General features: G+C 34.2%; 4 protein-coding genes across 6 annotated transcripts; 1 reads left to right on the forward strand and 3 right to left on the reverse strand.

The window, feature by feature from the left end:
- The first annotated feature begins 530 nt into the window (after positions 1–530).
- On the forward strand, positions 531–5,517 carry LOC102629578 (tobamovirus multiplication protein 3). Of its 2 annotated transcripts, XM_006479079.4 has the most exons (11): positions 531–824; positions 931–1,021; positions 1,106–1,158; positions 1,254–1,346; positions 1,447–1,518; positions 2,663–2,735; positions 2,832–2,877; positions 4,266–4,329; positions 4,428–4,481; positions 4,701–4,778; positions 5,151–5,517. In XM_006479079.4, the coding sequence occupies exons 1-11, from the start codon at positions 699–701 to the stop codon at positions 5,241–5,243; spliced, it is 843 nt and encodes a 280-aa protein (XP_006479142.2). In that variant the 5' UTR covers positions 531–698; the 3' UTR covers positions 5,244–5,517. The 2 variants fall into 2 exon arrangements, with proteins under 2 accessions (XP_006479142.2, XP_024954444.2); XM_025098676.2 differs by lacking the exon at positions 1,447–1,518 and having other exon boundaries at positions 544–824.
- A 1,189-nt stretch (positions 5,518–6,706) lies between these two features.
- On the reverse strand, positions 6,707–7,580 carry LOC102607949 (blue copper protein 1a-like). The gene is made up of 2 exons (XM_006479268.3): positions 7,415–7,580; positions 6,707–6,999 (listed from the first exon to the last, which is right to left on the reverse strand). Exons 1-2 carry the CDS (start codon positions 7,578–7,580, stop codon positions 6,707–6,709), a joined length of 459 nt encoding a protein of 152 aa, XP_006479331.2.
- A 3,802-nt stretch (positions 7,581–11,382) lies between these two features.
- LOC102630248 (uncharacterized) lies at positions 11,383–17,000 on the reverse strand. Of its 2 annotated transcripts, none has more exons than XM_025098631.2 (13): positions 16,629–17,000; positions 16,398–16,493; positions 15,495–16,299; positions 15,338–15,405; positions 14,826–14,908; positions 14,226–14,325; positions 13,942–14,027; positions 13,376–13,458; positions 12,901–13,028; positions 12,713–12,814; positions 12,093–12,386; positions 11,872–11,994; positions 11,383–11,789 (listed from the first exon to the last, which is right to left on the reverse strand). In XM_025098631.2, exons 2-13 carry the CDS (start codon positions 16,488–16,490, stop codon positions 11,406–11,408), a joined length of 2,349 nt encoding a protein of 782 aa, XP_024954399.2. In that variant the 5' UTR covers positions 16,491–16,493; positions 16,629–17,000; the 3' UTR covers positions 11,383–11,405. The 2 variants fall into 2 exon arrangements, with proteins under 2 accessions (XP_024954399.2, XP_006479144.2); XM_006479081.4 differs by having other exon boundaries at positions 16,398–16,501.
- A 460-nt stretch (positions 17,001–17,460) lies between these two features.
- Positions 17,461–23,955, reverse strand: LOC102630955 (double-stranded RNA-binding protein 4-like). Its single transcript, XM_052436724.1, has 6 exons — positions 23,495–23,955; positions 22,513–22,617; positions 20,494–20,729; positions 20,168–20,387; positions 18,610–18,786; positions 17,461–17,927 (listed from the first exon to the last, which is right to left on the reverse strand). Exons 1-6 carry the CDS (start codon positions 23,745–23,747, stop codon positions 17,614–17,616), a joined length of 1,305 nt encoding a protein of 434 aa, XP_052292684.1. The 5' UTR covers positions 23,748–23,955; the 3' UTR covers positions 17,461–17,613.
- Positions 23,956–25,475: the final 1,520 nt, after the last annotated feature.

Genomic DNA, 25,475 nt, shown 5'->3' on the forward strand with positions numbered 1-25,475 from the left:
TCAATTAAATAAAAAATTATGTAGAGTTAATTTATAAATTTTTTTCCCTTACGAAATTTAAGTGGAGTTGAGACATCTCTCGTCTGTGAAGATCATATGTTTGCATATGTACTTTATAAAATTAATGTAATAATGTAAGTCCCAACTATATATTTGATTGTAAATATCAATGTAATGTTTGCTTTAATAATAATTGTAAATATTCAATGTAATGTCTGCTCTAATAGCACTTATAAATATTAATGTAATATATGTTCTTAATAGCAATTCTAAATATTTATATAATACAATAATATAATATTTAATCAATATTAAAAAAAAAAGACAGCTGAATTGAATTTTTAACAACGTAATTATTAAAAAATACATAACCTTAAATCCCTCTGCGAGTGGCTAATCTATTTTAGCTTTAGGACACGTGCGGTGTCGGGAACGTTAAACACGCGTGATCATGAGGTGGCGTGCGCCTCCTCTCGCACCTTATGCATATGTCCATAAAAAATCAAAAATTACATAAAGAACAGAACCGCTTGAACGCTTCCATGTTCTATATCTGTTCCTTGGCTGGCTGTTAAATAAAATAATTTTAATTCTTCATAAATCTTCCAATTAAAACCTAAAATTCGCGAAATTAATAAATTTCATAGATTTAAAAAAAAAGGAAAAAAAAAAAAGAGAGACAAAAGTGTGTTTGATTGATGGACGTGGCAACGCCCGTGGTTGCTTCCAATTGGTGGCACGACGTTAACGAATCACCGCTCTGGCAGGATCGCATCTTTCACGTACTCGCCGCCCTCTACGGCCTCGTCGCTGCCGTTGCTCTGGTACTTATCCAACCCCCGGCGTTTTATATAATTATTAGGTTTTTTTAAGATTCAAAATTAGCTGAAACTTTTATTAATTATTAACTTAGGGTTACCTTTTAATTAGGTTCAATTGATTCGAATACAATTAAGAGTTCCAGAGTACGGCTGGACCACGCAGAAAGTCTTCCATTTTCTTAATTTCATCGTCAATGCTGGTTCGTATTTTATTTATTCACTTTCTTTTTTTTTTTTAAATTTAATTCGTTATGATTTTTTTTTAATTTTTGTTTTATTGGCAGTTCGATGTGTAGTTTTTGTGTTTCGGCGGGATGTGCAGAAGTTACAACCAGATGTATGTTTGTGTTTTTAGTTAATGTGTATCGTTACTTTATTTTACCTTATTAGTCTCTAACTCTTGTTCTGTTGATTGATTACCTGCTGTTTTAGATTGTCCGACATATAGTGCTTGATATGCCAAGTCTTGCCTTCTTCACGACGTATGCTCTTCTCGTTTTGTTCTGGGCTGAAATTTACTATCAGGTTCAGATTCTTTTTTTTTTTTTATGGGGCTTTTTTATAGATATTTTGCTGCACTCTGAATCAGTTGCTTTATTTTAATTTTGATATGTTTTTTAAACAGGCTCGAGCAGTATCTACTGATGGGCTGAGGCCGAGTTTCTTTACTGTTAATGCAGTGGTTTATATTGTTCAGGTGAAATTTCTCGTTCTTTGTCTCAGTCCAAGTCCAAGAAAAAAATGGAAAGACATTAGTTGGATTCATTCCTTCTACATGGCTGCTAGTCCTGTTTTATGAAAAAAAAAAGGCTTTTCTTTCCTGTTTCTCTAATTTGATAATTGCCAAATCATTGAGGATGCGTTATAGAATAGTGGATTGGAAGTTTTGACGAATGAATTACTATCCTCGAAAGAGAAATAATTTTAAAATTGTCATTTAGTGAATTTGTAAACAGTGTAATAATACACTTTTGGTGAATCTTTTGTATTAAGCTTATTTATAAATCTTGAGCGTGTGATTTATTTCTTTCTGTTCTTTTTATAGAAATACAGCTTATCAATTGTCATACCATCGGTTGAAGAATTAGGAATTTTCAGTGACAAGTAGATATCAAATTTAGGATTTTTAGTTAAATATTTTGATTCAAGTGCTAAAGTTGTAGATGACATAGGGTTTTAAATCATTGAATTGACTGGAAGTACCTACAAAATGAAGATAGGACCTATTTTGGGCAGGTCAGCTGTTACATATGAAGAAGTTGGCAACTTGGAGATAATTTAAAAGGAACGAACATCTATGTGATGACATGCTCTGTGCATGCTATCTACGGGATCCTATTGTCTTTTTCAACTCTCACTTTTCTCTTATTTACCTATTTATTTTAAGGGCATCATGCAAAAATTGTAGAATATGATAGATGGTATTTTTCTTTTTTAAGAATAGTAGATAACAAGTTTGTAAAATTTTATGTTACAACTTTCTTTGCTGGGAACACCGTACATGACATTAATATGATTGTAAACCTAGCGGTTAATCCTACTCCAACTGGGTTTACATGACGCAGAGTTTGGGTTTTCCTTCGGGTTGATGGTAGAAAAATTGACAGATGGGTCATACATCCTGCTAGGCTATAGGATATGATGACTAAGGTCTATTAACATAATGTTTATGAAGAGATAGATTTGAGGTTTAAGAATGTTTCTAAAATTTAGGTTCCCTAGATCATTTTCTATGATGTTAATAGGTTTGTTTATGCTGTTTTTGAACTAAATTTTTTCTTAGTATGATTGTTTTGATTTTTTGTTTAATATCCTTCTTTCTTTCACTCAATTGGTTTCAGATTGCTCTGTGGTTGGTCTTATGCTGGAAGCCTATCCCAGTTATTATAATCCTATCTAAAATGTTCTTTGCAGGTAATTTCATCGCCCTACATTTACTAAACTGTAGATATTGTGTATTATTTGATTGTTGCATTGATAAACTTCCTCTCAATGTATATATGCCTGCAGCTGTATCTTTGTTTGCTGCCCTTGGGTTTCTACTTTATGGTGGAAGGTAATTATGTTTAATTTTGGTGTTAGCTACGTTTGTTTAAATGGTTGAATGACATGAGTGACAATATGGTTGTGGCATCTATATAGGTATTAGCATATTATAATTATCATAATGTTGTGAACAATTTTTATAAAGTATCAAATGCCCTTAATCTTATTCCATATTTTCAGGACTTCACTCAGTTAATTACATTGACACAATTACTTTTTCTGCAGAAATACCAACAGTATATTCTAGTTTCTTGTCCATAAAGTCATGTCAATTACTCTCTCTCTCAAACACACGCGCACGCACGCACGTACAGAGTAACACATGCACATATGTGTTTATATTATTTCATTGATGGCGCACATGTGATCCTAATTTGATTAATATAGGTAATAAGTCATAAATTGTACGACTTTATTTGTCCAAGACAATAAGAACAGATTGCATGTAGCAATCACATAAGAGTAAAATGATCTTCTTTGTGTTCCCAAAAATGTTTAAAAAAAAAAATGAAATGGTTATTGAATATTAATCCGTGAGTAACACATTTTAAGCAATTCATGAACTATTTTATAAATTAATTTATTATTACATAAATTACAGAACTATAGACCAAGAAGGGAAGAATAATATTGGCTTCGTTGAGTTTCTGTGTAATTGATTATGGAGCTTTGTCAAATTAATATCTTACTAAGTATCTATATTATAGTCAACAACTCAACCCTTCTAGTCAGATATTCTGATCCATATGTGATGCACAGAAGAAATTTTAGTGTTGATGAAATATCTAGCATTGTGTTTTAATGAAATTTCTACTAAAATATCTTTATTGGGTCCATTATTAATCTTCAATCCTACATTGTAGAGAATGATCCTATTGAAGCAATGATGAATCCCAACTTTGAATGGGATTAATTTACTCTATGTCATGCTTCATCGTCCCCTGGACACTACTTTGTTTCTGACATATGTCACTACTTAACCTTCTTGTTTGCTTTACTTGCTGGACAAATGCAGCCCTTAGAATCCAGACAACAAGTTGAATTTTTAGCAATCTGCAATGTGGTTCATAAATCATAGGGTTCCTTATCTAGAGTTGAGCTCCTAAAGTTTTTTATTCCTGGCTAATGAACTTTTGTGTTTAATGAATCAATGGTGCTTCCTAACAAAAAATAAAAAAATTGGCAGTAGTATTATTTTGTTTATCGTTCATTATTGTGTAGTTCTTTTAATCTCAACTCTATACTACGGTATTGTTATTTGGTGGTGGTGATGAGATGATGTTCTGTTTAATGAATGTGGCATACAGTATAGCTCTGGCCTATTCATTCTTTTTCCTTTCTTTTGGTGAAGGGATGAGCAATCACCTCATGTTTTGTACTTGCGCTGTCTTCATGCAGGCTGTTCTTAATGTTGCAGCGTTTCCCTGTAGAATCCAAAGGTCGGCGTAAGAAGTTGCAAGAGGTAATCATTTCTTTTGGTATTTAATCTTATTGATAAACGTCCATCATTTTATTTCACAAGTTTTTTACAAAGTTTTACTTCTGTTCATGGTTTGGCAGGTTGGTTATGTGACCACCATATGTTTCACATGCTTTCTTGTCAGATGTATTATGGTGAGTTCTGTATTTCATCTCTCATTATACTATTATGCTTAACTTGGGAGCTTCATGTCTTTGAACAACATAACAATGATGGATAGTTAGGATCATTAACAAGTAAAACCATCCCTAGTTGTCGATTCATATGGAAACATTGGCACAGGTATTGCTTTTTGATATCTGTTTCCGGGTTCATCTTACGTTTAGCTCTTTTTCTTGTTTCGTTTGTTGTAGATGTGCTTCAATGCGTTTGACAAAGCTGCAGACCTTGATGTTTTGGATCATCCAGTTCTGAACTTCATATATTACCTGGTATGTTTTGGCTTCTGTATGCAGTGTAATTGCATGGTCAGGTATCACGTGACATTTTTTGGGCATGTTTTACGTATTAAATATTTAGTCTGCGGGGGTTGCTTAGTTTATTTTTTTGTTTCCCCTTCTCTCTCTTCAAAGGATGTATTCCGTTTGTACAATGCTCTGTTTTTGCTTTGTGATGAGAAATATTTGTCTTTTGTGTTAATGAAGGTGATGTTGCTTATGATCTGACATGCTGATTTATAATGCTACTATGTATTGAAATTTTTGTTTACTTGTGTAGATGCATTTTCTGCTTAAATATTTTGCATGCAAGTGTTTTCATTCTTAATGTTCATACCATGTCACCAACACTTCCTCTCTTTGCAGTTGGTGGAGATACTACCTTCTACGTTGGTCCTTTTCATTTTGAGGAAGTTACCTCCCAAACGTGGTATCACTCAATATCATCCTATACGGTGACGGGTCTGGAGATACTTGATAGACACAGACAAAGGCATATCTAGAGAAAAAGAGCAAATGTTCTTTAACTCACAGAAGATAAGATACAAGAGGGGAGTCAAAAAAGATGCCTATTGTGTTTAGAGTTCACAGATTCACAAATCAAGGGAGCTCGCTTGTCTGTGGAAACGAAAATGATGTTGTAAGGATTGTGAAATGTTTTGTTTGTGATTTTGTCATTGTATTTCTTGCAACTGAAGTCGATGCTTTCTTAAGAGAAAGGGTTAATACTGTCTTTTACGTGTCCCATTGTTTTTCTTTTCTGCTCTCGTTTCAATAGGTTTTATTGTTCGATTTGCAGAGAAAAATGTTTTTTGAGATTGTAGTAGATCCTTGCCGTCAAACAAATTCACAGATAGAGGTTTTGAGTTTATATATTCAAAACCTGAGAAAACACACCTGTTGCAAGAATTGCAAGCCCTTGGTCGGTAGTTTTACACGGAGGCTGAAAAATCTTCTTGAATCCTATTTCTTTGTTCCTCGTTCAATAGCGCCACATGCTGTCTATGAATAAAACCAATAAGGGCAATAAGCAATGAACTCGCGACATGAAAAACAAATTTGAAGAAGGATTTCATGTTTATCATTTACAGAAAACTACCTGTGATTCTCTTTTTAAGTATGAGTTGTGATGCGAGAGCACGGCTCGAGCAGAAAATTATTTGATGAAATTTCGTGATCGGTTTTGTGTCAGTGTGTATGCTCTCCAGTTTCGAAAGCTGGATAAATATTTCAATAGCTATTGTTTTAGTGTTGTTAAAAGGAAGGAGAAAGCAGAATGAATCTTATTAGGAAAACAGGATTGGTAGGAAAGGTAAGTTTTGACTGGCAGATGGCTTGCCATACTTGCGAACTCTACAAATTTGAATGGTAGGTTTTATTTGGTATAATTTACGAAGGAAGTTTGAAATGCATGTTATGAGTTTGGCTTTATAACTTGGGAAGAGTTGGACAAATTCCTCAATTGAGCAAATTCGGAGACTCAGCCTTCTAGCTTCTACATCTTAAATTAGTAGGGAAATTTGTTAGTAATTCACTGAGTTTGTTGCTTCGTGTTGGCATCCGCATGTTTGAAGTTAGAGAATAAGATTCTCCCCGCTTTGAACTTTTTATCTTTGAGATAAGGGATTTGATTATAATAAATTAACATAAATCTTAAAAACAATACATCTCTGGCCAATTTTCTTACCGAGATGTATTTTTTATTTCACTATTTCATTTTACTACATTACAAACATATGCTTCAACCACACGACACTTCCTAGACAGACCGACAAGTTAATCAAACCGTAAAAAGGCTAAAACCAACTTATTATTTGAGTGGAAATGACTCCTAATCCAAACAAAATGCTGTTTCAAATTAAGCAACTAAGCTAGTACATGCAACTCCATAAAGCAATCTGATCATTAATTAATCATCACGGTCAGTTAGTGCTGAAAAATGGTCTCTTTGCTTTCTTTGTTGAATAAGTCATGGCATAGAGTGGAGAAGGGGCTGGAGCTTCTACAGCCTGAGGCAGCACAGTAATGGCAAGCTTTTGGCCGTAATTGCAGTGGTTGCGAACACCGCAAATGTACCATTTTCTTCCTGGTGTTGCCAAAACAATCACATCGTTTCCGGTGGTTAACGCCTCGCTTAATGGTGGCTTTTGGCAGTTTTGGAAGGCGGTTCCGTTCACTTTGAACACATTGTGGGCTCCCACGGGATACTGGAAAACTGCATGCATTATACACATACAAATTCATATTAATCAGACTGCATATTAACAGTCATTGTATGCTTTGGAAATATATAAATGCTTGTGGAGTCCTATTTTAGACCACAATAACTAGCCATATACATATCTCCGTTCTCGCTCATATGGGCATTTTCAAAATGTGCGGACTTGAGCGCCTTAAAACTTTCATATGAAAGCATATCCAATGGTGTATTGCTCAAAATTCGTATTTCATAACACTTGAAACAACTATTTTATATATAATACTCCAGCAAACTAATGTGTTGCACTTGAATAAAACTGAGGTGTTTAGAAATTAATGTAAGATGTAACGTAGAGAAATTTAAAATGTAAAGAGTCATGTAGAAAATTCATAAAATGTGAATTAATAAACTAATTTAATTAGTTGTTTACCGAGTTTGTCTCCAACGTGAAAGACCTTGCCCTTAGCCCAAGCTTGGTAATCAAACCCTACTGTCCATCCCGAGTCATCACCAACAATGAACTTAGTAGCAGAAGTGACCGTTGAAGCAAATACGGCAATGGCCAAAAGCAAAACAAATACGCGACCGAAAGCCATAACTTAATCTAACGAATTATTATAGCTCTGTGATTTTGTAATTTGCAGGGCTTGATGAATATTCATGGCTACCAAAGTGTGTTATTTATAATGTCTAGGGTGGCACTGGCACAATATGTTTGTTTAATTCTTGAGAACGAGTCGCCGCCGGCCGAGGACGGCACGGCCGTTCCACGAGAATATAAAGGACTAACAAGTAGTAACACATGCATGCAGATGAAATAATTTTGCTAGATAACAATTTTATTGAATGCTCGGAGATGATTACAAAATCAAACTTTGGTGTTTTTGAGGCATGCCCTTTAATTTCTGACATAATTTATAGTTAACTAGAATATGTAATTAGTAAATGAAATAATCGACTGATGTATACGTATAAATATAATATGTGCGATGGTTGAATGGGTCTCGACTCTGGAGTTAAATAAAATCTTTTTCATATACACATTGATGTTGGCTTCTGATGGCCGACAGCATTCAAAGAATAGGGTCTTAATTATCTAATAATTTCGATGTTACATGTAACAGTAAACTCATGCTTTTCCAACAATTTTTTTTTTTAATTCAAAATCATAAAATGAAAGACGATCCAAATATAAAGTTTAAATACAAAATCATAGGATGAAACATGATTTTTCCCCACAATTAGGCCCAACTTTTAATCCCTCGAGTTAATTAATTCCTCTTCTTACGATTACTCTGAACATTGGCGGTACTAATTCCGCTAGCTGCTCCCCAGGGTGCAGTGACTATAAAAACCGATGTGTTATACACACAAAATTACTTTCTCGACACATTATCTGGAATCCTCTCCACAGAACAACTGACCTTCCAAACATCAGATGAAGGCACAATTCGTGTTGAAGATGCCGTTTTCATATGTGTTTTCTGGGATTTTTTGTCTCCGATTAGTTCAGCTTCATGTAGAGTATCTTATCTGGTGTCACAACTGAACTCCTCGTTCTCCTATTGCATTGGAAGCCTGAACTCTTCGTTCTCCTATTGCATTGGAAGCTAGTACGATCCATTGGTGTCTTTCAGGCTAAATTTATCCGATGCAAGTGTCCCACATGCTTCTTGATAAATGCATGGTTCGTTAGGACGGAATACGGTTTTCTCCTCATCTGAACTCTACTAAGTTTTTTAAAATATTTTACTATGTATCTTTTAGTGGTAGTGTAAGAGTAAGATTTAACTTCTTTATTTTTCTTATTAAATATCAATTAGCACTTAAACTATTTGTTTAGAACATAATCAGATCAGAAGAAAATTCTGATCTCGCCGGGAAATTTGTAGAGACTCCTATCACCGCCGTCACTTTTTCGTAGACCGTTGCATGCAAGCGAATGCTGGCACAACAACTTCTTGTAGCTCCTTGACTCTGAAGGGTTAAGAATGTGTGTAGATATCAGATAGATAAATTGCATATGGCATTGGTTTACAAGGCAAATTTTGCTGCCAAAATATATAGCTCGTCGCCCATGTAATCAAAAGATGCATAAACTAGACGGGGGGCCGGATCGGGGCCCCTATATATGAAGAAAACCAGTAGTACATTACTCAAATGAGGAAGGTTGATATTAGGAAGAGGAAAAATTTGAAGCCATTTTTTAAGGGAATGAGTAAGAAGCTGAATGGAGAAATCATGTACATTCACTACCTTGATTTATAGGTGAAATTTTCTGTACCCACCAAAGGGCACGAGAATTGAATTTACAAAGTTAGCTAGGTTGTTGGTTAGGTCATGAAAATGCAGTTGATTAAATCATGGACAGTGTGAAGTAACAGAAACTATCGGCTCAAAATTCGTTGGTTAACTAAATATAGTTGATTAAATCATGAATTGGTATAAATATTAACAGTTAACTGTGATCACCTATTTAATTTAATGGTAATATTGTTCTTAAATATTTATTTTAATGTCAACATGAATGTTCTGTCATGTTTGATGAACACACATATTTAATATTTTAATGGTAAATATAAATTTTTGATGTCATGTCACTTATGTCTTTTAGTAATAGTGTATGAGTAGGATTTAATTTTTTTACTTTTCTTTTTATTTGTTAACCACACCAATCATCACTTGAGTATTTGCTCAGTTTAAAATTAGATGGCGAGAGAACCATGATCCTCACCATTTATAGGAGAGGTCCCAGTCCATGTCCGAGTACTTATTTGCTTCTTTGGTTGTAATTCACTAATTGGCTATGTTATTAATCTCGACCTTTATAGGCATTCAAAAAATAAAAACAAAAAATATAAATATAAAAACAACAAATAACTAATGTCATTTCATAAGTAAATGTAAATTAACAAATTAATTGATTATAAAATGAATAATAGAAATCTAAACTTGACAAACCAACAAAACTGACGTTGATTATCATGGTTTGACGTAACGAATGTTTGGTACATGTATGATATAGGCAATCACTGATTTGAACCGAGGACTCGTTGGCCCACTGCGTGCCTTGTCAAATTTGCTGATCCCTTGTAATTTATTAATCTTATAAGTGGGTATTGAGTACAAATTTCGGAGTCAAATTTGCTGATCCCCAACTATGGACTCTTTTGCCAGTGTCATCGCAGGAATGATGGATGGTAGAAATGAATGCAAGGATTATGAAAGAGCGATGTAGAGCCATCCAAGAGTTTATCCGACGTGATTGGTTGATTCAAATGAACCATATTTATCGGGAAGCAAATGCAGCAGCAGATTTTCTTGCTACTTATAGCTTATCTTTTCCTTTAGGTTTACATTGTTTTCAGTCTCTTCCTTTAAATATGCTTAGCATATTTAACAATGATATTTCTGAAGTTGCACACTCCCGTTTAGTGTTGCCTTAGCTCTTTTTAGAACCCTTTATTAATAAAAAAAAAAAAGCGATGTAGAGCCATTAGATATTGTCAATACATATGTAATTAACTTGATCAAGTTTTAATGCTGGCTATGAGACTTAACGGCATAGCCGAATAAAGAGGAGAATCACACCAAGTGGAAATGATTTTAAATTTACATTGATACAGATATAGAACCTGGTCAACAAAGATTGGAGATATATATAGTTTACATTAAGCATCAATCACATATTTTCTTTTATTTTTAGTACCTTACTTAGGAAATACGGGGAACCTTAACTTGTAGGAAATTTATAGAGGTTTGGATTGTGAGTGCGGGGATCGAACTAGCTTACAACAAATGGGTTAAAAATGTTTTTGGATTACTGTTACCTATAAGTATTTATTAAATATTTAGAGTAAGAATTAAGGACGGAGGTCGTTAAAGACAAATGGTAAATGGGAATCAAATATTATATTTCTGTTAATTTTTTTTTTTAAAAATCAATTCATTAATTAACATGGATCCAACCAAGCTTCTTTTCCATGACTCTAGTGTAATGAGCTTTGCCCTTTGCCCTTTCAAAGATTAAATAATTCTATTAAAAGTTATTGTTTAAAACTTTAAATCAACCCCTCTAATATTACCATCCATACAGGCAGCCGCGTTCCGCCGCGTTCTGCGCTGTTAGCTGAAAATGATGCGGAAGTCACATGAAATGAAGTGCAGGACTTTTTGAATTCATTTCTAACCAAAGTCTGTAAAATTTACAATTTGGATTGGTTCTTTCATTAAATTGCAGTAAGAGATTTAAGTTTCCGTAATCAATCAATCAACTCGAACATTTTCACAAGCTCTTTCTGATCTGATGGTATGTCGAGGACAATACTGCTGAGACTAGCAGAAGGACAAACTTAAACCACAAAACTTTGCCTTGGGGGGCATTAAATAGCAAGCAACTCAATGCAATGAATACTTGGTACTCACATAAGAACTCCTTCAGTGTTACTGAGGGCTTTCTTTGCAATCTTGAATTTATTAGCAATCTTTTTGTTGGTTTTCACAACATACTGCTTTAAGAAAAACTCGATGCCACTTACAAGTGTTTCGAGCTCAGGGGAGACAGCTATACGTGTGAACATATTCCATATGACATTGTCAGGATACTCAAAGACGGCCTCAAATAGCATCCTGAAATGCATAATCCTCTTAGGAGTGAGCAGATTGGGGTCGCTGAAGTCTATAGTTTTCAAGACTGCAAGGGAGAGAGTAAACGTGGTCACCATCTCAGCCACAAATTTTGCTAGGTGCATTGATCTTATAAGCTGCATAGTCTCGAGCTCCTTAAAGTGGTCCCAGAGGCAAAACTGGAAACACACCAAACAAAAGATAAGAAAAATATCCAAAGATAGTGATGCAGTAACTTGAAGTCATTTGAGAGAGTTTTACCTGTAAAGTAAACTTATGGTTCTTGTCATGCTCACACAACTTGGAAGCTAGTATAGTGTAATATTTGTTAAACACTCTCTCTTGTAAACAACACTCCACAAGGACCCTTATAATCTCTCGGTCCTGTAGAAACAGGAGATATAAACATTATGGGTTAAGTAAATGAGTTGATAAGAATGAAGAGGAAAAATAAAAAATAAATAAATATAAGATTTGCCTACCTGTTTTGCAGGCAAATCCAGCCTTAGAAGCTTCTCAAAAGCATCAATGTAGTCGTCTCCACTTACAATTATACAAAATATTGCTCTTCTAGCATCAGTATTCATTCTTTGTGCAGCAGCAAGCTGCAGCATTTTCTGTGCTTCAAGAACCTCTCTATCAATTGTGCTAGCAACCAATTCCACATTTTCTGTTTTGACAGCCATGTCACCAGACAGCCACCACTGACCCTTCTTGTTAGGGTCAAGAAGCTTATCCCACTTAAGTCCTCTTATTAAAATGTCTCCAACTCGTAACTGTAAATATCCAGACAATAGAATACAGAATTATAGAAAACAGACAACCTCATCCAGAGAAGTTCAACGAACATTTAATATTTTTGACACAATTTTCTCTCTCACTGATGATAGAAACCCCACAGCACATGCACTGGGATAAAAACTAATGAGATGTTCAATCCCCACTAAGGTGGTCACCTAGCCATAGCTGCTTCTTCATCCCAAGGCAAAAGTAAGAGGTTCAATGCAAGGCCCCCTTCTCCTCCCCAAGGCGGGGGAGGGGAGATTTAATACTAAACAAAAGAACAGTGGAAAGGGAAAAAGAATTCCTAAATAGCAAATACCTTTTGTAGCCATTTCTTTATCCGCACGTGTTGTACGGTGTCCTCTTTTGGCCTTTTCTTGTTATTTTTTATGTCCAATATGGTTTCAAGCATGAACTCCATCTGCAAAAATTGCCTTGCAAGATACAAATCACAAGCAAAAAGTAGTAAACAAAAGTTTTACGATATAAACTTTGTAAATATCTCACCCTTTTGCCATTTATGCTCTCCTGGCTATCTCCAGAAGAAGCCTTCAACTCGTTCACCCTATTCTGAACGCCAAGAATAAAATCTTTCATGGCAGCAGGATCATCGGCCCTTATTTTCATCCCACAGCCTTTTCAATCAATGGCAGTTCATATTAAACATGATATTTTTTATTCACTGATTGTGATAAATTTGTACGCGCACAAGCCAATGCAATGACATATGCTCTATAACTAACAGAAAGCAAAAGCTATATCATGCAGAATAAAAACATAGCAGTAACCACATCAGGAAAATGTAACACATTTGAAAATATGTAGTCTGTGGAAGTTCAAAAACTTCAATCCAATCCTCAATAAAATAGTGAATCTCTCTGGATTTTGAGGTAAAAGTTAAATATGATACATAAAAGAATTAACAGAACCGAAAACTGCGTATATAACAGAAAAAACTATCAACTCTCAAAACAAAGCTTACATTGCAGAATTGTCAAGATCGTAGAAACGTCAATTTCCTTTAAGCGCTTGCTCAGTGTGACAAGGAAGTCATATATCAACTCACTGAAAAATATAACCACAAACATTGCTGTTAGAATATGAGTGCCCAAAACTTGAGGGCCATATTAAGGGACATGCCAAGTGAAGAGATTTCAATCAAAATTCTGAAGCAAAAACCTATACATGTCCAGTGTAACGTAGAAACTTTTTCAAAGAAAGCTCAATCTAGGTACTTAGAAAAGTTATAACATAAACAGAAAAGTTATTGCAGAAAGAGAGAAGTTCCCAATCACATTAAGCTTTAATTCAGGGTTTCTTTGAAGGAAAAGGAAAGGGTTTCAGTTTGGACCTAGTCGTGGGGTGTGGAGTTCAAGTTACATGTTCAGCATCTAAAACTGCCAGGAAGTTGCGAGACCTAAGATTACAGAGCTGCATCAATTCAGGAATCTCCAAAAGAATATCCAGTTTTGAAGGTAGACCAGTTTAAGGTAAAGTTTATACATAGCCAAGCACTATCAAATGTCTTCTTTGGTAGAAAGTACTCACCTTGAGCAAACTCCGAATATGCATAAATAGGATAGCAAGAGAGTAAGATTTCGCAAGGAAAGATTGTCTCGTTTGGAATACTCATTCTGGAACAAAGTGAAAAAACTGAATTCAGTTACTTTTAAAATTTTTGCTCTACAAGCTAACAAAACCACTGAGATTCCCGAAAAGCAGACAACTGCATTAGGCACCAAATTGGTTATTTTATCTTGACAAGCAATACAAATCAGAAGAAAACATTTTCAATGGTTATAAAAAAATTCTTTTCTAATTTGCAAGGCAACCTCAAAAGATTTAGCAAGCGAAGCCATAAGCTTTGCACTGAAGTCAATCCCAACCATACAAGCCATGCCTGCAACAAAAGCAGCAAAAACAGCGGCATACCTACAGAAACATGGAGAATGTCATTATATATACAACTGCCTAGATTTACATCCAGCAATGCATCAAAACAAACGAACAACCCAAATGTGCGTAATTTGATACAGCACTGGCTCATGGAATAAAATAAAACAGATTACCCTACTGTTTAGTGCGAGTAGCACCAATAGAAAGAGTTTCGTATTGATAGTCAAAATAACTAGAGTTGATTCTGCAGATTTGTTCCTTTGCCAAACATAATCCTATTTATTATAATCCTGCTCTTTGGAAATTATTAGCAGCACAAATAAAAACCTAGAGGATGAAATTCATCTGATGAACGTCTTCAGTTTAAGAAAACAGCAATAAGAGAAAACTAAAACAAAATGGAAAATAGTCTGCAGGTAGAAAATTTGCATTTGAATCCACCATTTATAGCTTCCAATTAGACAGAAGTGAGACATTAAATAAAAGCAAGGGAGAGGAGATATAAAATAGTAATAATAAATAAACAAACTCTTAACTGTTCATTGCCACGAGGGCCACTTGAACAAGAAGCCAACACCTCCTCACTGATTATCTGACAACTGACACTACGGCCAACAGACTGCAATATTTAAGATTTAAGAGTTAAGTAATAATTCTAGATCAACAATAGCATACCAATTGCTCAGTCAAAGCATGATGACAAGAACAAACAACATTTAATCTACAGTCTTGATGTACCCATAATACAACAAATGAATTATTTTACTCCAGTTCAACCATAACCGGCCATCAAATAATCATGTTCTACACAGTTCTAAAAGGTCAAAAGCTTTTTCTTTTTACCTTTTTCTGATAAGAATTCTAAAAGGTCAAAGTTGGAGGAGATAATTATAACAATTTAAAAAACTTAAATTCTTTTAAGCAGTAATGGCATGGACAAAGTAAGTATGACACAAGAATGGTAAAACAATCCTCCTGTCAAGATTTCAAGACGACATCAAAAGAAAAATTTACAGAATAAAAAATGAATAATAGAATACTGACATACAAGATAAATTGAGGAGACTTCTCCGGTAATTGATTCTACATTAGATTCAGACAGCCGATTCAAAAGACCTGGAACATTCCAACCACACAGAGAATGTCAAGTTTAAATATGTAGAAACAAGATTCCTAATTTCCACATAGAAACTCAATTTCCATACCTCGAATCCTTCTACGGATTTGAGTATGCTCTTCTGATTCCTTTGTTGCACAAGGTCTCAAGTGAGGAGCAACATACTTTACACTGCTTCCTGAACCAGGTGCTCTGGCAGGAGTTTCCAATGGCACCACAACATCATGGGTTTCCTCTGGATTGGCTACCCCAGGACCTATCTCCTCAACGACATTCTCTTCTCGTCCATGCTCTACTGATTTTCTCTTTCTCCACTTCTTACGAGAAGGGGCCTCGGTGGGAGTTTCTTCCATAGCAACATCTAAACCATTGGTTTCCTCTGACTCAGACCCTCCAACTTCTAAATCACCTTCAAGATCTTGATCCAATACCTTTTGCTTCTTGCGTTTTTTCTTTAGACAAAGTTCTTTAGCATCGGGTACTTCTTCTTCTTCCTCTAATGAATCAAGAACAGATGGAATCCCATTAATCAACAAATCGAGACCATCATCCTCTCTCCTTAATTTACCCTTTTTCACTTTGAGTTTCTTTGCAAGTTTTCTCTCCAATTCCAAATCTTCCTCTGCACTTATGATGGCATTTGGCCTATCAATTTCAAGAAATTCTTCAAACTTTGTTTTTTGAGCTCTCTTAGCCTTCCTTCTTTGGACTGCCTTATAAGAAGTAAGCTCATCTTTTTCAAAAGAATTCAACTTCACTTCATCTTTCTCCGATAAAATTAATTCCTCTGAGCTTTGATTCAACCCCGAATCCATTTGAGGAGATGAACCTTTTAATTTATTCGCACGTTTTGACTTAACATCCCCAAAGGTTTTCTTCAATTTCTGGGATTTCTGTGAAATTAGATTAAATTATATATTTCGAAACGTCAACTACATTTAACAAACGACATAAAAGATAATATTGAAGAGACAACAACAATTTCTTCTACCTTGTGCTCAATCCAAGCTTGATGTTTTCTTTGATTCTTTGCTAATCGTGCTTCTTTTCTCTTATCTCGGCGCCCCATACTTTGCTCTGCCATCAACTGATAAACTGCCAATCATTTTTTTTTTTAAGTAACTTTCATGTCAAACAATCGCAAGAGACTACATTACAAGTTCATAATTCAAATAAAATTTCAATACATTGACTTGACAAACAAAAGGCCTAAATATCATACCGTGAAGAGCTGACAGCGAGCTGCAACAACCGGGAGGCGTTACGGTGGCCGATGGGAGCTGCGATTGCGAGGCTGCTGTTGTGCTGGCTGAGGCTGATTCGCTGAGGCTAAGGCTATCGTGAGGCGTGCGCTGCTGTCGTGGGCTGCTGTGGTCGGCTGAGGCTGTCGGCGACTGTCGTTGCTGATTTGAGAGGAGAGATGAGGCTGTGCTGTCGTGGACTCGTGAGGCTGTGCTGGCTATTAGGGTTTGCTTAATTTGTTTTGTGGTTTTGCGAAATTGCCAATTGGGATCGGGTTTGGCCGCTTCACGGTTTCAGTTTGGGCCTTCCCCCTCAATGTAACTTGTTATGGCGGCGTCGAACTGTGCATAAGGTGCGACAAGTTTTAATACAATTGTCATCCAGTTTTGTTAAAGTTCTACGACAATCGTCTAAGGGGTGCAACTATAAACGACTTGTCGTTTGTTATCATTTTAAAATGTTGAAGTGGACGATTAGTCGTCTAATTATCTGGTATCGAACTACAGCTAGGCTATGAAGATCTTTAAAAAATTAAATAAATAAATTGATTAATTAATTTGTTGCCTTCTTTTATTAATTAAAATATTACTCGAGTACAACTATATCTTTTGAGTTTGAGACTTGTACTAGTTTTGTCTTTCTGTTTAATTTTCACGAATTCTGTCCCTTCAAAAAGTTTCGTATTCAAGAAATCCATAACATGTTGTGATGTTAAACATCAGCTTACGTATATGACTGTACCTCAAACCTGTAACCTGTTTGTCTCAGCCTCTATGAAATCAGCCATTCAACTCTCAAACAACCTAAGCTAGTTTCAAAGATCAAGAAATTAAATCCATAACTTATTAATGTTAAGCAATTTTGCAGAAATGTATTCACAAATGTCACACTGAGGTTCGGTAATGAGCTCTTCAAGAATACCACAGCAATGAAATCAGAAAGCTAACAGTATGAGAATCATATCACTAGTTTGATTGAGATCCATCCGTCCATGCAACCCATTGATTGTCCCTATGCAGCACTGAGCTTCCTTCAGGAAATTTCATGTTTGGCCTATTAGGGCGAACTCTAATTATCTTGCAGGTGCGCCCATCTGCTCTAACTGACTGAGCAATAGGATCCACAAGGGGGTTAACAGAGCATTCCAAAGGCAAAGAAGATGAAGGCATGCCATTTTCAACCCCAGAGGAGGCAGAGAGGTCAGATGAGGATGAAAACTCTGGTTGTGGAAATTGAGAGAGATCATAGCCAGCAACTTCAGTATTCACTGTAGTCAATTCTGAAAGAAAAGGATATTGTTGTAAGTAAAAAACAATATGTCTACCAAGGAAAAGAGACCACAAATCATATGATGATATATCATTTGTCTAGAACTACAGCAGACAGTTCTCAAGCGAAAATCATGACGCTTGAATAATACTACAAAATTCAGCCTCATTCTAATTTGTTAAAACATATTTACCTCATTCTGTTGTGTAACTGACAATGAAATATGAAGATATTGTAAACACATGCCATGTAAATTATGCAATATCTCACTCCATACAAAAAAAAGAGTTCATCACATGTAAATTGAGCCAAAGTTATTATAGATAATACTAGTACCATATTACACTACATCGATGCACCCTGTAGACTATGGATAAAATAGGAGCTTGTTTTACAAATGAACATAAATTATTTCCAATATCAAATTGCGATTGAAAATGTAGATTCATTTTCACTGATGACACGACATACTTGAGAAGATTAAAGGGAAGCAACTAGAGAGAAGGTTATCAGCTTTCAAATGTTATTTGTATTTGAACTATATATGAATAAAAATAATTAATGATCAAGTGTTTTATACACACATTGTAACTTTAATTATACTAGTTAAGACCTAAAATTTGACCGAAATGATCCTTTGTTCAGCTCATCTATCACAATTAGTATACTTTAGAGATTAAAGAAAAGTTCACCTCTGATTTCTTCAGCTTGCACCTTGGGCATTGAATTGGGATTGAAAACCAAGCGGCCTGCAGTTTGGATATTGTGGTGCAGATCTGCAGTGACATTTGATTGCAAGCTGGATGATGAGTAGTCAGCTTGTGCTTGGATGTCAGGAGAAACCAATGCGGGACCCTGACTTGGATTGGCTGAACTCAAAAAAAAAAAAATTAATTAATTAATTAAAAATAATAATACACATATATACATACATATTTTCATGATTTCTAAAGTTCAAACTTCTCTTTTCCGTTCTTGGAATTTGTTAATAACTAAAGCATCGCTTATAAACTGTTCTGTAAGGAAGACCTAGAATATTTGCACTCAAACAGTAGATGGAAAGTACTTCATCCAGGATTTAGGATATGGGCTCCGATTAAACCAAATATTCAAATGGTACATCAGATGCTTCAGTACTTTGGACTGTCGTTCTCTATTTAAAAAATTAATTCTTCATTAACCTTAATTAAAGTAGTCATCTTTTTCCTCACATAAATCATGAAAATTCTGTTTAAAGTACAAGATTTTTCCTCACTTAGTAGACATAATATACATTGACCAGCCAACAGCCCTTAGCAACTTTAACTTACAATATACAGGCCACTTTGTAATGAGCTCCAAGCTAGATTCATATTCAGTTAAGATGTGCTTCTTCAATTATATGACGAAACAAGCTGTGCTCCTAGAATTACATGAAGAAACAAATTAAAATACGATGCTTCAATATTTTGCCTTTATAAGACTAATTTCTTCACATACTCAGGAAAAGGTACGTGACTGCATTAAAATTACTGAAAACAAATTGTAGCAAAAAACATTCATCATGAAAAGTTTAGGGAACTTCAACACGAGTACAAAAATGAGAAGCCAAAAATATATATATATATGCTGTACCTATGTGAGTAGGTTTTTTAAGTCTAAAGCACGTAGAAACCGTAAGTCCTAAATAAATTCATTGAAATTGAAAGGCTTACTATTACATAATTATCATAAATAAATAAGCCAGATGTTATTTCAGAAAATATACCATTACTAGTTCAATTGTGCACATTTAAAAATTGGGTCCATAATCACTCACAAATATGAGAATTGATGACTTTAACAATTGACCATCAGGGAACGTAATCCTATGTGCTCTCTGTAAAGTAACTATTTATCAAAAATACATTGAAAATCCAAATTATTCCTGCAATAATTACTATACTTAAAAAATGTGCAGCAGCTAAAACCTACTAAGTCAAAAGTAAGGTAGCTCAGTATGGGGTCAATGTAGAGCGAAAAACAAAATTCATCAAAGAGTGAATATGGTGATAATAGGACACTACTTTCTTTTACTCAAGGAGTGAAGCATACGTGAATGATTTTATGCAGGTGGCATATTTCTTTGTCTTCCATGAAGGTTAATTTATAATGCATGTACATACTTCAAATAGAAGGATAAATTAGAAAAGAATAATTTCTAGAGTTGAGATAAAGCACTTTAGATTTAATTGAGGGAAAGATGAAAAAGGAATCATATATAGCACATACGTTCTTTTAGCCTCATGTAAGCAACTTTTGCTGCACTCATCTCTGCTTGCTTCTTGGACTTTGCTCCTTGTCCAGAAAAAACTTCTCCTCCTACCTCAACAGTTGACACAAAAGTTGGTGCATGAGATTCACCAGATTGCTTAGTGTTATAAACTGGCAAAGCATACGCTTCTTTCTGAGCCAATTCTTGCAAAACGTTCTTGTAAAGAACAGAATCATCCTGGAAAAATATGTTTATTAACAAAATATGCGAATATGAAAGAAGATAGATCACTACTAATAAGAAATTCATAAGTTATTCATTAACAGTTAATTAGAAGACTGGCCTGTTGAAATTTATCAAGTGACAATGACATTAATGCAACTTTCGCCGCTTCATGCTCGGCTTCTTTTAAAGTAGGAAAAAACTGATGACTCTCATAAGTTTGTCCATCAATTGTGACCTTACACTTGAAACGACTAGCATGAGGAGGACCTTCCCTCTCACATGAATACATAGGAAGAGGGAGATTTTTCTTTTGAGTATAGCTCTGCAGCTGGTTTTTGTATAGGTGTTGCATATCTATAATTCAGAAAGAAATTATGAGTCGCATGACTTCTCATCATAAACAATAGAAATTCTTTCATTTCCTTATTTATTGCCTAGATAAAAACCAGTAGTCACATGTTCAGAATGCAAGGAAATAGGATGTCAATTCAATGAAACATCAGTAAACATAGCAGTGTGGCTGAATCGCCTTGAGGATAGAAATACCCCGACCTTACCCTCCCCCGCTCCTTAAAAGAGTACCCTTCATCCATACCCCACTCTCACATCAGGACTGCCATCTTTAATAGATCTTACCACAGTAGGACTGGAACGCACACCCATGATCTGTGTCCCGCCAGTACAATATTTTAACTAAGTAGCAGCAGAACGCCAAAAAGCATCAATGTAATTGAATGGATAAAATAAGTACCATCTAAGCTAAATTCATACTTTCAAACAAGAAACCATCAATGCGATCATCAAGCTAAATGCCCAAGCAATGTACTAAAGCAATCAAATCTAAGAAATTGAACGTACAAAATAAGTTCCAATTAAGCTAAATTCATACCTTCAAGTCAGATACCTCTTACCTGAAATAAATCAAGGTTACAGGAGATGAGAGCACAATCAGCTTAATTGGTAGAGTTTAAAAAATATTAGGTCCTCTCTGGGGCATACACAATGATGAAGATGAAAAAGATGAAGACTCGAAAAGTGAGAGAGAGAAAGGAGAAAGATAAGATTAGCTGCTTAGAGAAGGAGGCAGCAGAGAGGAAACCAAATGGGAACAAAACCCTAACCTTGGGAAAGGAAATAATATAAACATATACTAAGGTATTTATACGAGAAAAAATACCTGGAAAAGGGCTGAAAAGAAAGAAGTTGTATCTATACCCCAACTGCACCCTATTAGTTATTTGATTGACACATTGCTTGACCCAATTGGCTAGGTGTTTCCTTGTACGGGCACTGAATATGAAGCAGTGCGAACACTGAAATTTCAAGTTTCCTTATATATACTTTTTGATTTCACTCTTTTACTTCTTTTCACTCACCTGAGGCTCAATGTAAGATTGTCAAATAGACGGAATACCTGAGGCTCAATGTAAGATCTTCAAATAGAAGAAATTGGATTGAAAGATTGAGTTCTCTCACTTGATATCAAATTCAGAGTTAACTTAGAGATCTATTTCATTATATGTTATTAGTGCATCTCAAAAATGACATGTAATGGTCCACTCAAATGTTTTATTTAAATATCCGTCCATATATTATCCAATATTCCCTTTCAACATTACCGTACCTAGCATTAATAAATTTTAGGCACATCACAGCATATCCAAATTTACGTATGTCCAGCAATTTTCTAATTGAAAATGATTTTGTACATAAAAATACAGATATGTGGACAAGAACAACAATCAAGATCATCAAATTTAGTATGGAAGAAAAGAATACAAATGAAAATATGTGACAATCCAACTTCAATTGAAGTTGTTAATTAGAACTTCACAAAGGCCAACAGAAGTATGAGAAACATGAACCATAATTATAAAATATAATAATAACATAAATCACTTAGAAGTTCTCTGATGCGGTAAATTGAAATAGAGCTACATTCAAGAAATCATGACTATAGGCTTTGTCTTTAATAGCCTCTTTAATCCTCAATCTTTTGACATCACCATAGCAGAAAAGTAAGTATACAAAATTCAACAATATATGCATGATCAATCAATAAAACCAATAAACCAAACTATCTAAATCAAGAAATTACAGAAAGGAAAAGAAATTATTACTAAAATAATTATCTGACCTCTTGATTTGTGAACATCATTGACAGTTGAGATCGTTGCATTGACCTGAGTAGTTCGATCTGTTTCTCGAGCATTTACTTGCACTGCACTTTCACTCAAAGAACCTACAAAAATTATTTATAACCCAGTGTAAAGAAGAAGTAAAGTTTTCCGCACGAACATGGTAAAGTAAAGTTTTCTGTAGGAACATGGTAACTTCAAAACCCGTTTCAAACCTATCATACGTCCCCCACCCTCATTTAAGACTAGTGCTTGCAAAAACTAGAAGTAATTTATCCAGAACATAAAAGCAGAGAAAATCCAGTCAAGTATAAATATAAAATTAGATAATACCTACCATTTACCATTTCATTCAAGAACACCACACAGTTAACGAAACCAACATAGGTATGTTTCCAACTGTTGTACTTTCAAGTTAATTTTGAAAGCGCGGAAGCTAAAGCCTAAACTGTTGTTTGATAAAAGCCCATCCACTGACTGATACTTGGCGGGTAGCAATTCCATTCAATAGCAGTCATAGAATAAAAGTACAAAACAAACCCCTGTTTAAAAAATGCAATGAAGCAGCCATGATTTCATTTATTTGCATGTCTGGGATTGCAGTTGATTCCAAATTGAGAATATACTACGAGAATATGTTTGATAAGCCCTTATGTGATGATCGCTGGTTTATTGAGTCTTAAAAGAACAACTCAATCAACTAATGTTTGATTTGAAAAAAAAAATGGCAAATCAAAAAAGTTTTGGAGTAGATTCTCAAAAGAGTGATTATTTGATAATCCACCATAATCCCACATGGTTATCAGAATGAAATTAAAATCGGAGGAATGTTATTTAAGGCAAACAGTTCTTCTTTTATTTTAACCAACACTTGCAAATTGCAATTCTTAAACTAAAAGCATGCAAAATAAATGCAAATTAAGAACGCACCTAACAGAAAATAATAATAATAATAATCTGAATTGGCAATATTAAAATTACCGTTAGAAGAGGAAGCGGCAGGAGTAGAGGATGGTGGAGGAGGAGACGAGAAATGTTGGAAAGCGATTCTAGCGGCGTCGTTTTGGGCCTCTTTGGACGACTTGTAAAGATCCGGGGTGGTGAAAGATTGGTCGTTAACGGTAACGGTTGCTTGAAAGCGAGGGTTGTGGTCAAGGCCTTGTTTGGCTGTTGTGTATACTGGCAAGTTCCATACTCTCTGGTGGCATAGCTCCTGCAGCTTCGTTTTGTACATCTTTTTTGCTTACAATATTTTCACTGATTTTAGTTTTAATTTTAATTTTTTTTTTGGGAATGGGAAACTCAAGAGAAGAGAGAAATGGAATTTAGTTGCAAAATTTGAAGTTTAATTATCAAATATTACGCCAAGAGAGTACGCTTCAGTTCCACGAACAGGTTCAGAATAAAGGAAGCGGGATGACGCTTGGGAATGCTGAAATGCTGAAATGGAATAAGGCCTTTTTATAAACAAATAATAGTAAAACGACGCCACGATGTTTTAAAAATAAGTTTTTTTTTTTTTACCTTGAAATTCCCTATCGCAGAGATGTTTTAAAATAATCTTTTGAAAGAATAAAAAAAAAAAATTCTTTCTACCATTTATAAAAAGAAAACTTAAATAATTTACTGTATTAAATTTTAAAATAAACTAATAAAAAATTATCGATATTCTAAAAACCAAATAAATAATACCCTTCCTTTATCTTCTTCTCAAGGAAGGTGGCTAAAAACTTTCTTCTCCAAGAGATCTTGTTCTATAAGGAGACATGACGTGAAAGTTGACGGAGAGGGTAATCGAAGGGGGGAATAAAAAATCTTTATTGTTGGCTCGTGGACATGGACTTCCTATGAAAGGTGGTAACGCTGTCACAATGTCATAATTATACCGAAGCTAAGTCCATTTCAATCAATATAAAATATGAATGCGGTAACAAGAAGTTAATAGTTTTGTGTTATCAAATAAGAATTCAATTTAAACAATGTAAATGTGTTAACAAGAAATTGAGAATTATTGATAAGACGGGCATAAAACGTCATTCATATGTTCATCAAACAAGAGTCCATTTATGTATATGTATTAACAAGGAGTAGGGAGTTTTAGGTAAGACAAGCATGTGACAGTATTCATGTGTTCGTCCAACAAGTTCTAAATCTACGTGTGCATAAATAAATTGATATTAATGTTGTGTTTACTAAACTAAAATCAGAATGAGCTAAAATCAGTATGAGTAGAAATTGGAATAGGAAATAGAAATCATAATAAATTGTTTACTTGAATTATAAGAATTGAAATTGGAATGAATTAGATTGCCATAAATGTGTTTACTTTATCTTGAAATCGAAATCGAAATGAATTAAATTGTAACAAATTATTAAAATGTACTTAATGAATTATTGCCATAATTATTATTTATATTTTAATCATAGTGATTGTTTATTCAAAAATTATTATTATTATTAATTATTGTCATTGATATATTGATATATTAATAATTTTATTAATTAATAATATTAATATTACTTATTTAATTAGAATAATATATTGATTATTGTGATTATTTATTCAAAAACTATAATTATTAATATAGTGTTGTTAATAATGTCTTAATATATTAATTAATAGTAATAATTATTATAACCGTATATTAATTAATAAATAATAATAATATACGAATGAATTATAATAATTATATTAATGATTATTATAATAGTATATTTATTAATTAATTATAATAATAATATATTAATTATTGTGATTATTTATTCAAAAATTACAATTATTAATAATTCTTGTTAATAATGTATCAATATACTAATTAATTAATTATAACAATATATTAATTAATTATATATTTGACGTTTTTATTTTTTATATTTATATTTGTTATTTAAAGGAGGGGCATTTTAGAAAAATTTGAATGTCAATAGGGGCAAAATGAGAACTCTAGGGAACGGGAGATTG

Source organism: Citrus sinensis, chromosome 3, assembly GCF_022201045.2.
Source record: "Citrus sinensis cultivar Valencia sweet orange chromosome 3, DVS_A1.0, whole genome shotgun sequence".
Classification (NCBI taxonomy): domain Eukaryota; kingdom Viridiplantae; phylum Streptophyta; class Magnoliopsida; order Sapindales; family Rutaceae; genus Citrus; species Citrus sinensis.

Coding starts and splice junctions, on each gene's coding strand:
- LOC102629578 (XM_006479079.4), top strand. CDS start 699: ATGGACGTGGCAACGCCCGTGGTTGCTTCCAATTGGTGGCACGACGTT. Junction 825..930: donor TCGTCGCTGCCGTTGCTCTG/GTACTTATCCAA, acceptor CCTTTTAATTAG/GTTCAATTGATTCGAATACA. Junction 2,878..4,265: donor TTTCTACTTTATGGTGGAAG/GTAATTATGTTT, acceptor GTCTTCATGCAG/GCTGTTCTTAATGTTGCAGC.
- LOC102607949 (XM_006479268.3), bottom strand. CDS start 7,580: ATGGCTTTCGGTCGCGTATTTGTTTTGCTTTTGGCCATTGCCGTATTT. Junction 7,000..7,414: donor TCACGTTGGAGACAAACTCG/GTAAACAACTAA, acceptor TAATGCATGCAG/TTTTCCAGTATCCCGTGGGA.
- LOC102630248 (XM_025098631.2), bottom strand. CDS start 16,490: ATGGCAGAGCAAAGTATGGGGCGCCGAGATAAGAGAAAAGAAGCACGA. Junction 16,300..16,397: donor AAGCTTGGATTGAGCACAAG/GTAGAAGAAATT, acceptor CTAATTTCACAG/AAATCCCAGAAATTGAAGAA. Junction 14,909..15,337: donor AAGTCTCCTCAATTTATCTT/GTATGTCAGTAT, acceptor TAAATATTGCAG/TCTGTTGGCCGTAGTGTCAG.
- LOC102630955 (XM_052436724.1), bottom strand. CDS start 23,747: ATGTACAAAACGAAGCTGCAGGAGCTATGCCACCAGAGAGTATGGAAC. Junction 20,388..20,493: donor CACTTGATAAATTTCAACAG/GCCAGTCTTCTA, acceptor ATATTTTTCCAG/GATGATTCTGTTCTTTACAA. Junction 17,928..18,609: donor GCAAGCTGAAGAAATCAGAG/GTGAACTTTTCT, acceptor CTTTTCTTTCAG/AATTGACTACAGTGAATACT.